An 18662-nucleotide genomic window follows, 5' to 3' on the forward strand; every position below is an offset into this window, starting at 1 on the left:
TGAATGGATTATGTAGAGAAAACTAACAAAGTACGCTCATATTACGGCACAGTACAGTTGACCGGAAATGACTTAGCTGGCTTGACTAAACAAGGAAGTAATCCGTGCATATGGTCGAACTATAGGGGAGGTCAATGATCTCAAGGCAGCTGGGACCATAGTCACCAAGAAAACAATTGCTAACACACTACGCCATAAAGGGCTAAAATCCTGCAGCGGGTGCAAGGTTCCCCCTGATCAAAAAAGCACATGTACAGGCTGTCTGAAGTTTGCCAATGAACATCTGAATGATTCAGAGGAGAACTGGGTAAAAGTGTTGTGGTCAGATAAGACCAAAATCAAGCTCTTTGGCCTCAACTCACCGTGTTACGAAGAGGAGGAATGCTGCCTATGAAAACAAGAACAGCATCCCCACGTCAAACATGGAGGTGTTAACATTATGCTTTGAGGGTGTTTTTCTGCTAAGGGGACAGGACAACTGCACCGCATCAAAGGGATGATGGATGGGGCAATGCACTGTCAGGGTCAGGGTATTGAAGCCAGCCAAGGGCACTGAAAATAGGTTGTGGATGGGTATGACCCAAAACACATGACCAAGGCAACAAAAGAGTGGCTCAAGAAGAAGCACATTAAGGTCCTGGAGTGGCCTAGCCAGTCTCCAGACCTTAATGCCATAAAAAACCTGTGAAAGGAGCTAAAGGTTTGAGTTGCCAAACGTCAGCCTCAAACCTTAATGACTTGGAGAGGATCTGCAAAAAGGAGTGGGACAAAATCCCTCCTGAGATATGTACAAACCAGATGGCCAGCTACAAGAAACGTCTGACCTCTGTGATTACCAACAAGGGTTTTGCTAAGTCTTGTTTTACAAATCATGTTTAATTTCACTCATTAAAATGCAAATCAATGAATAACTTTTTTGAAACGCGTTTTCCTGGATTTTTGTTGTTATTCTGTCTCTTACTGTTAAAATAAACCTACCATTAAAATGATAGACGGATCATTTCTTTGTCAGTGGGCAAACATACAAAATCAGCCAGGGATCAAATAATTTTTTCCTCACTGTATGTAGGCAGAAGTGCAGACTCAGTTTTTACAAAATGAGCGTGCAAAGAAAGTCAAACACTCTTTACAAAAAAGGTGAAACAACAATGTCAAACGATTCTGAAGCTGGAGGAGAAAATAAGACCCTATACATTTTTAAACTGAAGTACACAGACAATAAACTAACTGTGTGTGACTTTACACATGTGCAAGACAAGCATTTGTGGTTAAAAAGTATATAAATTGATAAGCCCCTTATTCATCGGCTGTGATTATGTAGAGCCCTTTGAACCGGCTCTGAAACCAATTGGGCACCATTGAAGTTCACTATATGGAGAAAAATCCTAGAATGTTTTCCTCAAAACCTTAATTTCTTTTTTCTTTTTTTTTTCTGGAAGTGGAAATTTTTATTCTGGAAGTATTGAATTCAAGGACTTGTACTGTATCTTTTAACATGCATGTGTGTGTTTATATACTGATATATATTAAATAAATAACTTAAAAATAATCTAATAGCAGTTTATAGTGTCTGTGTTAATATTATATTCAGTTATAATAAGTAATTATGTAAATACATACAGAAGTGATTGTAAAATGATTCTATCACAAGGGGGATGGTTTTTGTTTCGGGTTGTGTCATTGTGGACTGGGGTACCACAGTGATTCAGCTCTGGTTTTGCCTCATACAAAAACCTCACAGAGTTTAACTGGCTGTCACTGCATTGAATAATTCCTCTGAGGGTGTTCTGTCATCTTAGACATGAAGACAACTACTGCAGCTTGGGGTTTCATCTCATGGCTATGAATATTAAACATAGTTTTAGTCAAATATGTCTATTGGAAAGATTCTTCAGAAGACAGCATTTCTCTCTCCTCCGTATAAGACAGCCCCTCAACAGAGGGCATGGGTTTTTGTACGGACGTTTTTCATTGTGGTTGGGATACCACAGTGATACAATGTTCACTAGGCGCTGTACAAAATCTCATAGCAGTGTTATATCTCTTTATAAATTGTATTGATAAATTTAAACCAATATCTGACTAAAAGACTAAACTATTATGGAACTATTCTCTCAATCTTGTTGTTTTTGTCTTGAAGGATTTTGTTCCAGCCACCTGTTTGTATGCGAATGGTGCAGGCATGGCTGTATCATGAGAATGACTGAAAGATGGAATTACCTTTGAAAGAATATCAAAATGGACTTCTTTGAAAGGGATATTTTACATTAAATGTCCAGATGAGTCTATATTGTATTTCTTAAGATGCAAGGATACTTTTTACTACCAAGGGATATTGTCAGAGGTCTAACTGAAGTGCAGATCCACTAACTTTTGGAAATCCCATCCGTCTCACCGTCAAACCAAGTAAGTAAATCCACTTTCGATGTTATCATTGTTTCATTTTGTGAAAACATGAACTTTGGTCAGTTAGTTGTAGGTATCAGGGCTCAGTTAGGTTAGTTTGTCAGTCCTCATGCTGACATAGGGTCAGGAACGTTTTTGTAAGGGCTACCGTAGCAGTGCTTTTCAGCTACTGACACCTTAACATTTGGAAAGCCGATAACTCTCAAGGTCGTACCAAGTAAGTGCTTCTTTTTACCTGTTACAAGCTTTGACATCAACGAATGCGCTGTAGAAAATAGTGGAAAAACTCAACGAAATGGCTTGAAACGGTTGGTTAGTTGGTTGTGCAGCTATGTTGCGTTCAGCTTCTGATCGCCGTATGTTTGTTAACATAGGCTGTTGCTCCAAAGAAAACCTTTCTAGTAGAGTAATTGCATTTTTTCATTAGACTAAAGATGTTTTGTGCATGAATAGATGATTGCAAGAGTTTTTCCACTGAGATTATGAGCATAGATTTGCAACTGTCATGTATGTAAAAAGTACAGGCTTGCCAAAGGATTTAAAAACTGATGAAAACTGCTTATTTTTCTTTGTTTAGAAGATGTACCGGCAACTTCTCCGTTTCTGTCCATATTGTCCCCTTTCAAGGGCGATGGACCAGATATTTGTCTGGCCGCCGGGTTTTCTCCTGAAGACAAGACTATGACTTTGGAAGGTAAAAACCCTAAGGTTCTTCAGACCAAAGATGCGCCCTTGGTTAAATCAACCAAAACCTACTATTATGCTGGATTCAGTGGTGATGATATCCAAAAATGCAAAGTGGATGGAGAAAATACAGAAAAAACGGATGACACTTCTGATATTCCTGACATTACAGGTTTGTACTAAATGAATTGTCATTGTATATATTTTTTATAACTTTTTTTAATATGATTAAATTTTTTGAAGTATTTTACTTATAAGATATATATAAAGACACATTTGTTCAATTCTACTAAATTTTTATTCTGCAGAAAAACCAAAAAGTGTGACTCCACTGTTTTGTCCAACAAAAGCTGGTACTTCTTCCTCAGAGTTCATAAACACTGGTTAGTAATAAAATACACAGATCTTCTACATGTATATCTTGCATTTGTGAATTCATACATTATTCTACGATTTACAAGATCATAGAATGATTAATTTATTGTTTTAAATTTTTTTTTTCAGGTGATCCAAAAATGAACTCCATGAATCTTCTTGTGACAGGTCTGAGAATTCTGCTTGCTAAATGTGTTGCAGTTAATGCAATGATGACAGTGAAGGCGTTCATATTTTAAATGTTACATTTCACCAAATCATATGAATAATCAAATATTAACTGTATCTTGATCAAAACTTGCCAAACAATCAAATGCTATTATAGTCAGCCATAGGCTCAGCATTTATCTATATTTGTCTAATAGTGATACATGAAATGTATTTTGAATATACAGGATATCGATAAAACATATACTGCAAACTTTTAGAAACATTTCTGAATTTAATGGTACATTGTGCGTATTGCTTTGCTATAGTGTGTGTTTATTTTCAGCTTTAGTTGCAGTTAAGTGCGAGTTAATTTTTTTTAACTTTTATATTTTGTACTTTTTTTACATAACAGTATCGCATTGTTTAAGACCCTTATATTGTCTGCTTGTGTAACTGATAACTATTTGACTTAACTATTGAGGCTCTGATCTTTGCATGTAATATGATTTTTAAATATATTCTATAATAAAATGTCTTGATAAAGGAGAAGTTTCATGTGAGTTTGTCTAAACCACAGTTTCAACAGTATATTCGTGCTAGGGGCTGACTCTAACCACAGTTTCAGATATAGATCTACTGCTCGCTTTGGGTTCCAAGAATTAGTATGTTTTTTCCCCTCTGTTACAGAAAGAGAAAAACAGCTGTAAAGTCTTACAGCTACAGTTTCTGTGGCTTTTTTTGTAATTAATTCCTTTTACATAAAATGATTTAAAATAAATAATTCACTAAATAGTTAGTCACAAAATGTCAAACCACTGTTTGATGATGACATTTACAAACAAGTTACAAAGTCTTTTGGGACTTTAAGTTGCATTGAAAAAAACACTTAGTCCTGGTTTCACAGTCAAGGCTTAAGGCTAGTCCCAGACTATGCATGTTTGAGCTGTCTTAACTGAAAATTAAGTCATTTGTAAAAACAGATATATTTTTTTAATTATTTTTATTTATATCAGTCAAACTGCAGTTGGGTTGTTTAGCTTAAAGAATAATAATAACTCAAATAAATACAGCTTACTAATGAAACACAATAAAAAACGTGATTTATGAAAATTAATAAAAACGGAGTTATCTTGCTCTGATATATATTGAAATATGCCAATGCCATCGGTCTTTTTCAAGATGCACATCTGTAATGTTTTCTTCTAAGGCATTTTTATAAAAGCTGCTTAAATATCTACATTTAACTAAGGCCTAATGGCTTAAACTAAGCCCCGTCTGTGAAACTTTTTGAAACCTAAATTGATTATTTATTGATGAATATTAAAATATTAAGAGATGTTTTCACTCTCTTTCATTAAAACCGTGAGCTGAGCTTGCTACTCAACTAAGACTAAGAAATAAAGTGTACTGCGCTCTTGTGGCTGTTAGTGGGATTTTGCCGTTTGTTTTGATAGGCGGATTTGAGTGACTCCTAGTGGCCGAATGAGCAGTGGCATCCAATGTGATTCCACACATTTCACGTTTTGTTTCTTATGTGTAAACATGCAAGACTTGCAAAAGCTGTTGGCTCAAGGGAAACATGATTCGAGTCCGGCCTGGCTCATATCCCGAGTTCAGTCTTTCAGAATAAAATGTATTTTAGCTTTCTGCAAATAGCACATTTCTTCGGTGGAATCGTTAACCAGTTTTTGCTTGATGCTTCATCCATAACAAAGCACTCAATATTAAGCGTTTTGTTCGAGCACAAATGTTAGTTTAGAGTTTAATACGGCTTAAAAGACATTTTAATGCTTTAATATGCTTTAGAAACAAAGTCATTCAGTTAAAACGTTTACAATGCGTTGACAAAACAAAACAGTAGCCTTAAGCAAATGTAAATATTAGCCTAGGCTATAATATATTATTTCAGACACTGCTGTAGGTTCACAGAAATGAACAAGAAATAAGGCCATGTGTTACGATAAAACTAGGCCAGTAGAACACTGATGTCTATATGAAGAGGTGAGTTACCATATATTTCTCATTTGAATGATTGCCTTCATCTAAAGTAAAATGTACTGCTGGGAAAGTGTCATTTTAATTCTCTGGTTTGGAATGAGTTTTCAGCAGAAGATTGAAATGTGCAGGTAAACTTACTGACACATTTAATACACTGTTTCTTACAGAGGAAGAGCAAACATATTCCAGAATCTGATATAAATTGGGAGTAGAAACACTAAGGTAAGAAACTGTTTTACATGATTTAATGTATATATAGTTTTTTCATCACAATATCATGTTTAAATATTATATTAGAGAAGTGATGGCATCATGATCATTGATGCATGATATTAAAGCCGCCATTGATTTTCTATGACTACTTAAGGCTCTTGACTTCATTATTGTGTTTAAGTCAAATTACAGATAAATAGACAATCATTATGAATAAACAGGTAATCCTTTTTTTCTGAAATATACAAAAAATATATATATATTTTCATATTTGGCATGCATTTGATAATCCTAACATTTAGGGGAAAATTAATAAAATACTTTAAAAAAATACAGATATAGATGCGTATTGAGCATTTTAAGCATTGTCATTGATCTTACGAGTTTAGTAAATGATGAGTTGAAGATATCCCATTTTAAATCATATTTTTTATCTGTATCTTGTGTGGAGGGGTTTTATGTCTGAGGATGCAACACTGTGGTCGTCTGGTTCTGGCTACAAGCTTTTAATGGGATCTGGAACAAAGTTAATTGTGCAGACCAGTGAGTATTATTTTAAATAGCTTTTATCGTTGCTTTTACAGTACAAATTTATGGCTTGAAACAACTTTTTAGCATTTAGATTTTTTATATTATATATTATAGGGAAATAAAATGAGTAATGATGATTTTCACATCAACATCACTAATGATAATTCAAAGCATATAAATTGAATGCTTTGTTTTGAGTTTGCACATAGAAATGTTGATCAGTTTGAGGGAGTTTGCACTGAAGGATATTTGACATGGTGTTTAGTGTTGTGTGAATGACCAGGGAGTCAGTAAGATATTCTTCGGCACCGGAACAAAACTTATAGTGGATTCAGGTGAGATTTATAATTCTTTATTGCATTAAAGTCTTCTTTAATGCAAGAAAGTGCCATTTATGTACTGCTCTGTTTATAATACAGACATAAATATTGATTGACTCATCTGCTAATTTACAAACTAGCTATTTTCTTTAGAAATTATTAAAAGAAAAGTATAAAAATAATTCTGTCTGCATTCAATTGTATATTAGTAGCAAATGCAATGTTTCACTAAAGTAATGATTAATGTAGTACATATTAAATGTTTCATTCTTTTTTTTAAATTAGTAAAATATTTCAATGAATAGAAAATATTTCTGAGAGTGTAATATGAAATCTAATACAGTATCAGTCAGTATTTTAAAATTAAATTTAAAAAGTGGTGCTCATAGTGTTGAGGCATTTTTGTCACGCAGTGTAGCGTTGTGAGAATGCAATAGGGGTGAACCAGGTTATATTTGGCCATGGTACCAGACTCATTGTGGAATCAAGTAAGTTGTATTTATTTGTCAACAAAATACTTTGATAGGTCACTGAATTCATACGTTTAATATTTAAGCATATAAGTGATTGCAATTACTTTTCTTTCAACTAATTCCATTTTCCATCTATGTGAAACTTCAACTAAATGTCATAAACTGCTTAATAAGAAAATATAAGTAATTTAGTTAATGAATAATTGAAATTGTTTCAAAAGCATATCTATTTTATTTTATTTTTTTCAAAAATACTGTTCGAAAAGTTTGATGAATTTACAGGGAGTTTCTGTTATGGTGTATAACTTTGTGTGACTAGAGGGAATGACAAGGTTATTTTTGCAAATGGCATTAAACTATTTGTGGAATCAAGTAAGTTTCTTCTCTTTCTAATATTAAAATCACTAAAATGTTCTTAGGAATGACTTTTGAATACTAAATAATCAGTTTGCAAATCGTAGTTTAGTATAATACAACATATATATTGTGTGCATTTTTTAACCTACTTATTTTTGTCACACTTCTTCAAAACATACCTAAACATGTTGTAGAATTATACATTTCATGTTTGTGATTATGTCTACTACTTTTATCCTACAAGTGTAGCGTTATTGATGGCACCACTGGCCTTTGTTTTTCTTTAAATGTTCTATTTGTTACATAGAACATGGCAAATTTTCTTGAAGAAACAAATCTAACAGAATATTTAAAAGTAAAAGTGCATAATGAAATCTCCCATGAAATACAATGGTTTTAGTTTTAGAGATTGCCTTTGATGCATAGGTTTATGTATGGATGTAAAGCCATGTGTGAATACTGGCAGCCTTGGAAAGATAATCTTTGGTAAAGGAACCAAACTTTTCATCCATTCAAGTAAGTTTGCACTATTGAAAAAGTTGTTCAGAGTTATGCTTTTTTTTAATCATTTTTTAAATTTTGAGAAAGTTCTGTGATTTGGTTGGTAGTATTGCTTTAGTAATGTTGCAAATGTTGAACGCTAAAATGTTGAAACTGAGAGAAAGTCATTAAACAAATGCACCAAAAAGCATATGCATCTTATATATGATACTTTAAATTTGTATAAATTAATCTCTTTTAAACATGCCCTATTATTAAAGGTTTAAATCTTGTGTTTTAGATTTAAATTTGTGCTTTGAAAAATTATTAAAAGGTTAATCAGTGCATAATAATAAAATGCTGTAATAATAAACTATAGGCCACTTCTAAAATAGTAATCATGAAAAGGATTAAAAATAAAAATTGCTCTGTTGAGTAAACAAAAAGCAGTTACAGTTTGGTGGTATTTGCTATGGAGCATTCCTTTGTGTGACTAATAATGCAGACAAACTCATTTTTGCAAAAGGAACAAAGTTGCTAATTCAAACCAGTAAGTAAAATACTTTTTGAAAACTATATTATGTTTGACAACGGAAACTAACCTGTTATGAATAATAGTATGATTTTCAATTGTTACATTTCTTAATAATGTACTACATGACAATCAAAGATACATAGTCAAATACTTCATTTTAAATCCTAAAAAAACTGGTGGGTGCATTTTTGCATTGGTTTAGCTTCTAACATTTATTATACAGTAGAAATGGTTATTGTAGTGTGGTAGTCAACTGTGTGAATGCTGGTGCTGGAACTAAGATGATTTTTGGTAAAGGGACTAAACTCTTTGTTGAATCAAGTAAGTAAAAAATGATGTCTGTTATAGAAACAGAAGAATGACTAAAAAAATCTCATAGAGTAAATATGCCGAATTACATGAATATGTTAGAATATCCAGTTAACAAAAAAATAATAAGGTTTGGAAATAATAATAAGACAAGACATGTACATGTGTACAGTAATATCTGGGAGCTTGTTCTGACAAAAAAGTTTTTTTTCCCCTCCATTTGACCGGATGATTTTTTTCCCATTTTAAACTCTTTGTATTGGCTATTGGACTGAGAGTGTGATATTTAAAAGAACATCAAATTATTTAACAAGAAGCAGAAATTTAAAAGACAAATAAGTGAAACAGATGTAATATTACATAACACCATGCAATGAAAAGTAGTACATGGAGTATTTGATGCAGGCTGTAGTGCTGTGTGGATGTAAATACAAACAAGTTGTTTTTTGGAAGTGGAACAAAGCTCATTGTTGAATCAGGCAAGTATTTAAGTAATTTACAACAGAACATGTTCATCATTGAATGTTGAATTTACTGATGTTATACAGGCAAGCTCAAACCAAAGTAGTTTTTTTTTTCATCTCATTAGGACTTTGGAACATAAATTTCATTTGTTTTATAGTACAGTATGATCATTCAATGCATATTTGATGTGAATGGATAGGAGCTTTTTAAAAAAAGGTTTGACTGGTTTGTCATAATCTTGTTTCGTAGTTCATCAGTTGATCATAAAAGTCTCCAAATAATTGTAGAGTGCAGGCTGCATAAAATCATCATGTGCATACAATATATTTACAGTAGCCATTTATTTTGCTATCTAAATGTGCATAAGTTTAGTTTTGAGAACTAATAGTCTGTGATGGGTAATGAATATGGTGGTTTACACTGTGTGAATGCTGGAGGTGGATATAGCAAGCTGTTCTTCGGGTCAGGGACAAGATTACAAGTTCAGTTAAGTGAGTATATAAAAAAACAACACAAGCTATTATATTTAGATGGTGCATCCATTTACATTAAACATCAAAGGACATTAAGGTGCATTAGCTTTAGTTAGTAATTAAAGGAATTATAAGAAATAAGTTAAATTGCATATATTAGCAATTCTTTATCTGGAGTTATTGTCAGGAGTTTATATCTGTGCATTTTTGCTTTAGCCGAGAAAGTGGCCATGTATTTGTTAGCACACAAAGCACTGTGTGTCTAGTAGTGGAGCAACATGGAAGATTATTTTTGGAAAAGGAACAAAACTCACAATAAATTCAGGTATGAATAGATCTTAATACCTTAAAAACAGTCTCATAATGTCTTTAGACAATATTGCAATGGGAAAAGCTTGGATAAAGTAACTGCTTAAAATCATAGAAAATGTGTGAATATTTTGAGCATATAGAACATAGAACATTGATAATGATTCATTTATTGTCTTATCGCTTCAGGCAGGTATTTTCAAAGTCTTCACACTGAGTGACTAGAACAAACAGCGCAAAAAAAAAAAAAAAAAAAGTCCAAATCCAGCATTCCATTCATTTATTCAGCTTTAGTAATGTAAAAGATAGATCAGGTAAACTAAAAATGTGACCACTGCTAAACTTTTGAACTGTTTATAATATCCATATACTATAACAAATACCCATACAAGTGTAATATTGCACAATACAGAAAATGCATATTTGAAAGGAATAATTGTCCTCTCTTTATCCTGTTTAATTATAAAACAGTTCTAAATGTAAATGGCAGTTCTCTGCAAAGAGAGAAATGTGCATGGGGTATTTGGTATAGATTGTAGCTCTGTGTGAATACAGGAAATTATAAGATTACATTTGGCAGCGGAACAAAACTCATTGTTGAACCAGGCAAGTAATTACTTTTAAAGTTACAAAACACCTTTAAAAGGTTTGCCTTATATACCAGGTGTATTGTTTTATTTGGCTTGGTCATGTTCTAAGAGAAGGTTAGTATGCGTATTCTAATACTCCTGCATTAAATACATGCAATAATAATTCTTTTCTAAAGGGATAAGTTGAAAACAAGTGGAAAAAAATCATCCCTGCTGCCCTTTTGTTACATACCAACTCATTAGATTCGCCCATTTGTAAAATCTAAATAATTGGCCAGTTTGTTGGCCATGGATTTATCATGACATTTCTAATAAAAGAGAAATATTATAGAAATTAGAACATTTTTGTACTGTTGGGTGTATTTCATACAGTATTGATAAGGAGTTATTTTTGAGAGAGCAGGGAGTTATTGCTAAAGACAAAATTGGTGTGTGACTACTGGAGACTTGAAAGTCTATTTTGGCTCTGGAACTAAACTGACAATTGAAACTAGTAAGTGCTTTGTATATATTTGCATTAATGCATAACCTAATATTTTACATCGTCATGTTTCGCTGAACATGTTTCTGAGTGTGTCAGTATGAAGCAAAATATTGCGCTTAATGTGTGCACAAGTGAAAATTGCAATTTTAATTATTATTATTATTAATAATTATTTACATCTTTCCATGCTTACCAAAGCACATTGACTTCCCTATAGATTATAATTTTCAAAATCATAGGGTTTTAGGTTTGCAGTCTAACATTGTGTGAATGCTGGAATCGCAGGAAAGGTGTTCTTTGGAGCAGGCACAAAACTGATAATCCAAAGCAGTAAGTTCATTAAGATTAGTGATGTTTGCATTGCATTCATTTTTTTAGGATTTCCTAAATCAAAAATTGATTTGTTTTAAATGTGGGTAGACGTTAGTAAAACATAAGAGAACAAAGTGTTCTTATTTGTGTGACTACAAGATTATTTTGGTAGAGGCACTAAATTAACGCTCAATGCCAGTAAGTTTATTATCCCTGGTCCTGTTTACTTCAGAGGAATGTTTAAATAAGGCTTATTCTATGTTGATGTATTCCGCAGAAAAAAGTGGCACATATTAGGACAACTGTTTTATTCTAAATATTCTACACTTAAATTCTATATGTTTATAGATTATTCTCTGTTCAAGCGTGTGTTTGTTTTCCCTTAAACAAACAGCATGTTTTTGTGTAGCTGTATAACTGTGTGTGACTTATTCTGGAGCACAGAAATTAATATTTGGAACAGGCACAAAGCTCACTGTAAATACAGGTAAATGATTTCTATTTGCACATTAAATACTCAAACTAACATGCAAACACGAATAATCTTGTTTCCAATTGCACTATTACTTATAGTGCACATAGGAGTACTTTATTTGGAAGTAAAATTTAGGTAAAGCATGTGAAAAAGCAGTACATTTACTAATGCATTTAAAAATGTAAAATTTAAAAGTTTAAGTGAGGAAAATATTTCCAAAGTGTTTCTACTGTTGACTATTACAGTAAAATACTCAGCCAGTGAGCTGTAATCAGTTATAGTTATGATGCTTCACATTGTGTGACTGATGGATATCAAAAAGTGATCTTTGGTTTGGGCACAAAATTACATGTTAGTACAAGTGAGTATGCAAAATTAAACACAGTTTACCTTCTTTTTTGTTTCTACTGTTACTAGTTTTCTCACATTGACCTATAAAATGGACAGTATAGAAGAAGACACTAATGCGAGTGCAATAAAGAATGCGCCAGTTATTAACAGATGATAAAACATTTTAATATGTGAAAGCAGCTTAATCAAATAGTGTATTTGTGACTGTTGTGTTGGAAGGTTTTGGTTGTGTCGTGTGTTGTTGTGTGACTACTGGAGGAAGTTATAAGATAATCTTTGGGTCAGGCACAAAGTTGATAATTGACACAAGTAAGTTAATTAATTTCAACAGTACATTAAAACTTAAACCTGCTTTTCACACTTTTCATATTTAACATATTTGCTTACATGGCTATTGTTTGCTTGGTTGCTTTACCTAGACATTGAACACTTTAAAATATAATGTAATCTGTTCTAATGGTCGATAATGCAGATGCTAAACACTTCAGTGCATTTTTGTGCTAGAGGAAGTTGATCCATGAAATTGCATTGCCAGTAAATCCAGTGTTGTTTAATGGAACTGATTTATATCTTGGATCTTGGATCATAATAGTTAATATTGCTATAACTTCACACTGTTAATAATAGCAAAGGTAAATTTGTGAAATCTTAGTCATTAGTTTCATGCTACAGAAATCATTGATTTAAACCTATAAAGTTATTGTGATGGTGAACTTCATTGTGTGACTTCATCTGGATTCAATCAAATTTATTTTGGCTCTGGAACTAAACTGATAGTTCAAACAAGTAAGTGTATATAGAAATCATAAATATAATCAAAAAACATCACAACTATTTGTTTATCCAGGTCATCATATAAAAGTTACATTTCTGGTTTTGATTAGAAATTAGAAATAATTCATTTTAACGTTGACATTAATAGGTTATGGCAGGTGAGTTGATTTTAGTCTTGCAGGGCAGTTTTTGTTCAGTGATCTGCTATTGTGTGACTACTGGAGGTGGAGGTTACAAGATATTTTTTGGGACAGGCACAAAGTTAGTAGTTGAAAAAAGTAAGTTTGTTTATATTGGATTATCATTGCCGCTTAAAGTGTGTTAAATTCCTCATTGTGTGTTTTTTTTTAATTTTGTGAAAAACCGTGATTCATATATCATTGCTTTTCAAGAAATAGCTATAATTCATTCTATCCATGAATTCTAATTTAATATCGCAATGGTTAGCTGAGTTTCAAATGTCTAATTTAATATCGCTGACAAACTAGGGAAGGAATCTGACACTGTATTACTATAGTAGTATACCCTGTCTACAGGATGAATACTATTGGAAAATATGAATCTTGCGTGATAAAACTTTGCAGTGAGGTTAAATTATTTAAAATATATTAGTATATGTTGAAGCTAACATAAACCTAGAATAATAAATGATGTAAAATAATTGTTCGCTGTTATTTTATGAAGTTAATGAATTTAACCTTATTGTAAAGTGTTACCGCTTTCTTTAATAGTTCATGTAGTAGCATTGAGGAGGTTTCTGTAAAGACAAAATATTGTGTGTGACTCAAACTGGAGGCGTGAAAATCATTTTTGGCTCTGGAACCAAACTCACAGTTGAAAATAGTAAGTATTTTGCCAATTTAGAAATTGCAACAGATTAAACCATTTTTTGGAAGGTTATAGAATGCTAGCATAAAAGGAGTAATTCATTTGTTACAGCATAGGGATTGTATGCACAAAAAGTCATTACGTAATATTGTGCTTAGATATAATTGAGATTCAAATAGAATTTGTCTTTAGAGTTTTACAAAACATATATCTAGTAATTGTATGTAACCTATAGTATATATTGTGTTGCATGTGACAGATTGAGATTTTGGTATGTGGTGTGACATTGTGTGTATGGAAGTGCAGGAAAGCTTATTTTTGGAAAAGGCACAAAATTAACAGTTGATTCAAGTAAGTTCATTATGTTTGGCACTACTCACATCACTATGAAAACTTTATCGTGTGAACAAAGCAAACCATTTGACACAGCATATGGAATGTATGGAAAAATGTCATTAAGTGATATTGCGGTCAGATATAATTGAGGTTTAAATAGAATTTATCTTTAGAGTTTTTACAAAACGCACTGTATAGTAATTGTATGTGTGTTTTTCAACAAAACCTATAAGGTTTGTGTTGCATTTGATGAGAGATTTTGGTATGTGGTGTGACATTGTGTGTATACTGGAGGTGCAGGAAAGCTTATTTTTGGGAAAGGAACAAAATTAACAGTTGATTCAAGTAAGTTCATAATGTTTGGCACTACTTGCATCACTATGAAAACTTTCTTGTGTAAACATAGCAAATCGTTTGACACAGCATAGGAAATATATGCAAAAAAAGTAATTAAGTAATATTGCGTTCAGGTATAATTGAGGTTTAAATAGAATTTGTCTTTAGAGTTTTTACAAAACATATATCTATAGTAATTGTATGTGTGTTTTTCAACGAAACCTATAGGGTTTGTGTTGCATGCGATGAGATTTTGATATGCGCTGTGACATTGTGTGTATACTGGAGGTGCACAAAAGCTGATTTTTGGGAAAGGCACAAAATTAACAGTTGATTCAAGTAAGTTCATTATGTTTGACATTACTTGCATCATTATGAACACTTTATCTGGTGTCTCTTAGATTATGTGAACACAAAGCAATTGCGTTACGAAGAAAATGTTTTTCTTTAATCAATCGTTAATCATCGACTTTTGCCTTTCAAATAGATCTACAGAAGGACATTATCTACTTAATCAAATGCAAATGTATTTTTTAGTGTAATTAGTATAAATCAAATTAAACTTACTGAACATTTGAAATTTATTATGCATATGCATGATTATTATGTATAATAGTTGGCAGTACTGATTCTCTTTTAAAACAAAATGTAAACTATAAATAGAGTATATTTAATTTGCAAAATTTAAGGCAAATAAGAGCTGTTGTGGAATAGATAGTATAACAGTTAAATAAATAAAATGCTTGACTAGAGCATTTCTGGAAAATCTATATCAGGTTAAAATGCTGTAAAGCGTACTTGGTCTTAGCTGAAATGCTTTAAAATTATTAAACTGTAGCCGTTACACACAACTAAGTTGGACTTTATAGTTATTCCTTTTGAGTTTAACTGAGCAATGGCACTTTGGCTGCTAACTAGTTTTTGCTGTTTGGTTTTGTAATGTGTGAATGCGGGTGGAATCAATAAGCTTATATTTGCCACAGGCACAAAGCTGCTCATTGAAACAAGTAAGTTAATTATCATCTTCAAGTAGAATACAGCAAATTCCTGACATTGTTAACATTGTCCCAGTTTTGGTAAATTAAGACCTTAGTTTTGGAAAAAAGTAATTGTTAACTAGTGTAAACATTTGAGTATTTTATAGGCAAACTCTAAAAACAGTCAGCATGTTTTTGTGTGGCAATTTAACTGTGTGTGACTGGTACTGGATTACAGAAAATAATATTTGGGAAAGGCACGAAACTCACTGTAAATGCAGGTAAAATAGATTTTATTTTGCACTTATGTTTCTAAAGAGAGCATTGGTATGAGTAAGTATAGCAACATTTTACAATAGTATGATGTCAGTTTGTTAACATTACTTAATGCATTAGGCATCATGAACTAAACGTGGAAAAAAATGTAAAATAATTTATAAATCTTATGTAATGTTACTTAAAAATACTACTGTTCATTAAAGTAAAAACACACTGAAATACTATTGTTAATTAAAATAACATTGCCAGTGATCATTCGTATTTGGTGGTCTTACACATTTCAGTCCACAATATTGTTATTATCCATATATTATAACTAATTTAAAAAGTAATTTATCATATAATGTATTACATATATTACATATCAGCAATGTATATTAAAAAACAAATGCACATTTAACCAATTTAATGGTTATTTAGTGATGCACTTTTACCGACTGTCATTTTTATTACTATAGTTAAATGCATATTTAATACCCTTTATCAAAGATAAGTTTACACATTAATCTTTGAGTGCCTGAGAAAGTCTTTTAGTTTTTGTGAGGTGGTCTTGCGTTGTGTGACTGCTGGAGGTGGAAATTTCAAGCTTTTCTTTGGGACTGGCACAAAATTGATAATTGACACAAGTAAGTGTTTTTTGAGATATAAGAGGTATAAAACAACACATTTTATACCTATATTAGTAATGCGTATCAGTACACAAATAAATACATTTAAAATGAATCATTTTAATACTGTCCTCAAGAAAAAGCAAACATGTTATTTACTAGTGTGCTATTCACTAATGGTAATTCATTAGTTTGATTCAAAATGCATGTTTAATATACCATATCAGTTACAAGTTGTCAAAATAATCAGATTTATTAAGGAGAATTAAGTTTCAAGTCAGGTAGTTTTTGCTTAGTGGTCTTATATTGTGTGACTGGAAGTGGACTTGACAAGCTTATCTTTGGGAAAGGCACAAAATTGATAATTGAAACAAGTAAGTTTGATTATAATATGTCCAGATTTCCTTTTTTTTTGTCACTAAATAATCATGTTCCTTTGATCCAGAGAGAATGTTTAAAAATAAATAAAAGTAAAGTAATTCTGTAATTACACCATGCATCATTTCCAGCATGTATTTGTGTAGCTGTATACCAGTGTGTGACTCAGACAGGATTACAGAATATAATATTTGGAAAAGGCACAAAGCTCACTGTAAATGCAGGTAAACAATATGTTTTACATTCTTAAACATTCTTAAGAAAAAATGGACATATCAACAACAAATAATTTAGATATTTTAGACATATTCTCTAAATTTCAAGGGTAAATTTATAAATCAGAATCATTAGCATCAATCTTAATGTTTTTTTATATAATTTTTTGCATGTTTACTAAGTATATTTGACAATTTAGTTCTTAAGGGAAACAAACAAACAAAATAGCACATTTCATTGTACAGCGCTTCGATACTGGATAGCTTAATAAAATCATAAAAATGCTTTCAAATAAAGTAAAAACTAATCATTGCTAATTATTAATTTATGAAAGGTTCATTGGGCCACTTAGACTAAATAGTTTTTGTTTGGTGGTCTTATATTGTGTGACTTATGGAAGTGGCAGCTACAAGCTTATTTTTGGGAAAGGCACAAAATTGATAGTTGAAACAAGTAAGTTTGATTATCGGTTCTACTTAATTTGTTCTGATGTCCTTTTTTGTCACTAAATAATCGTGTTCCTTTGTTCCAGAGAGAATATATATAAAAAAAAAAAAAAAAAGTAATGGCAACTTTAAATCTATAATTACAAAATGCATAATTTCACAAAATTGATAGTTAAAACAAGTATGTTTAATTATCGGTTATACTTAATGTGTTCAGATTTCCATTTTTTTTCACAAAATAGTCTTGTTCCTTTGTTCCAGAGAGAATGTTTTAAAAAAATAAATAAAAGTAATGGTGACTGTAAATCTATATTTACAAAATACATAATTTCACATAACTGATAATTTCATTTTATCATCGGTTCTGCTTAATTTGTTCAGATTTCTTTTTTTGTCACTTAATAATCGTGTACCTTTGATCCAGAAATATTTTTATTTATTTATTTTTTTTATAAAAGTAACGGCGACAGTAATTCTGTAATTACAACATGCATCATTTCCAGCATGTATTTGTGTAGCTGTGTAACAGTGTGTGACTCAGTCAGGATTCCAGAAAATAATATTTGGGAAAGGCACAAAGCTCACTGTGAATGCAGGTAAACAATATGTTTCCCACTCTTATACATTCTTAGAAGAAAATTGGCATATGAATAAATTTCCATATCCCAACCAATAATATAGATATTTCAGACATTTTCTAAATTTCAACAGTATTTTATTTTAAAAGTACATAAAGTATAGTTTGTTTTATAACATTTATTTTCCTTTATAGTTAGGAAACTTACCGTTAAACAATTGACAGGTTTTTACCGTAGCATAAAGTTATTGGTTTGGCAAACTGCATTGTGTGACTTCATCTGGTTTCGGGCAAATCTATTTTGGCTCTGGTACCAAACTGATTGTTCAAACAAGTAAGTATTTTAGAGGCTAGTAAAGATATAATATATATATTTTTTTAAATAACACCAATGCATATTTTATATATACATTTAATAAATGACACATTATATATGCTAAATACAAAATGGTTCTTTAATGTACTTTGATACCAAGTGTCATTTACTACTACGCTTTGACTTGCTTATTTAATACCCTTTATCAAAGTTGTCATTGACTAAGAAAGGTAGTGTCTTTCAGGTAGTTTTTGCTTAGTGGTTTTATGTTGTGTGAATACTGGAAGTGGAGCTTACAAGA

General features: G+C 31.6%; 1 protein-coding gene and 1 gene segment (V, D, J or C); both read left to right on the forward strand.

Annotated features, from left to right (window-relative positions):
- Positions 1–499: 499 nt before the first annotated feature.
- Positions 500–4102, forward strand: trdc (T-cell receptor delta constant). Its single transcript, XM_073849388.1, has 5 exons — positions 500–530; positions 2362–2406; positions 2984–3262; positions 3399–3473; positions 3595–4102. The coding sequence occupies exons 1-5, from the start codon at positions 500–502 to the stop codon at positions 3702–3704; spliced, it is 540 nt and encodes a 179-aa protein (XP_073705489.1). The 3' UTR covers positions 3705–4102.
- A 2179-nt stretch (positions 4103–6281) lies between these two features.
- The window catches only part of LOC141344777 (T cell receptor alpha chain constant-like), a 62762-nt gene continuing 50381 nt past the window's right edge, over positions 6282–18662 (forward strand). The window contains 1 exon segment of the C gene segment in view: positions 6282–6369. Coding sequence covers positions 6285–6369 — 85 coding nt within the window.

This window comes from Garra rufa, chromosome 10, assembly GCF_049309525.1.
Source record: "Garra rufa chromosome 10, GarRuf1.0, whole genome shotgun sequence".
Lineage (NCBI taxonomy): Eukaryota > Metazoa > Chordata > Actinopteri > Cypriniformes > Cyprinidae > Garra > Garra rufa.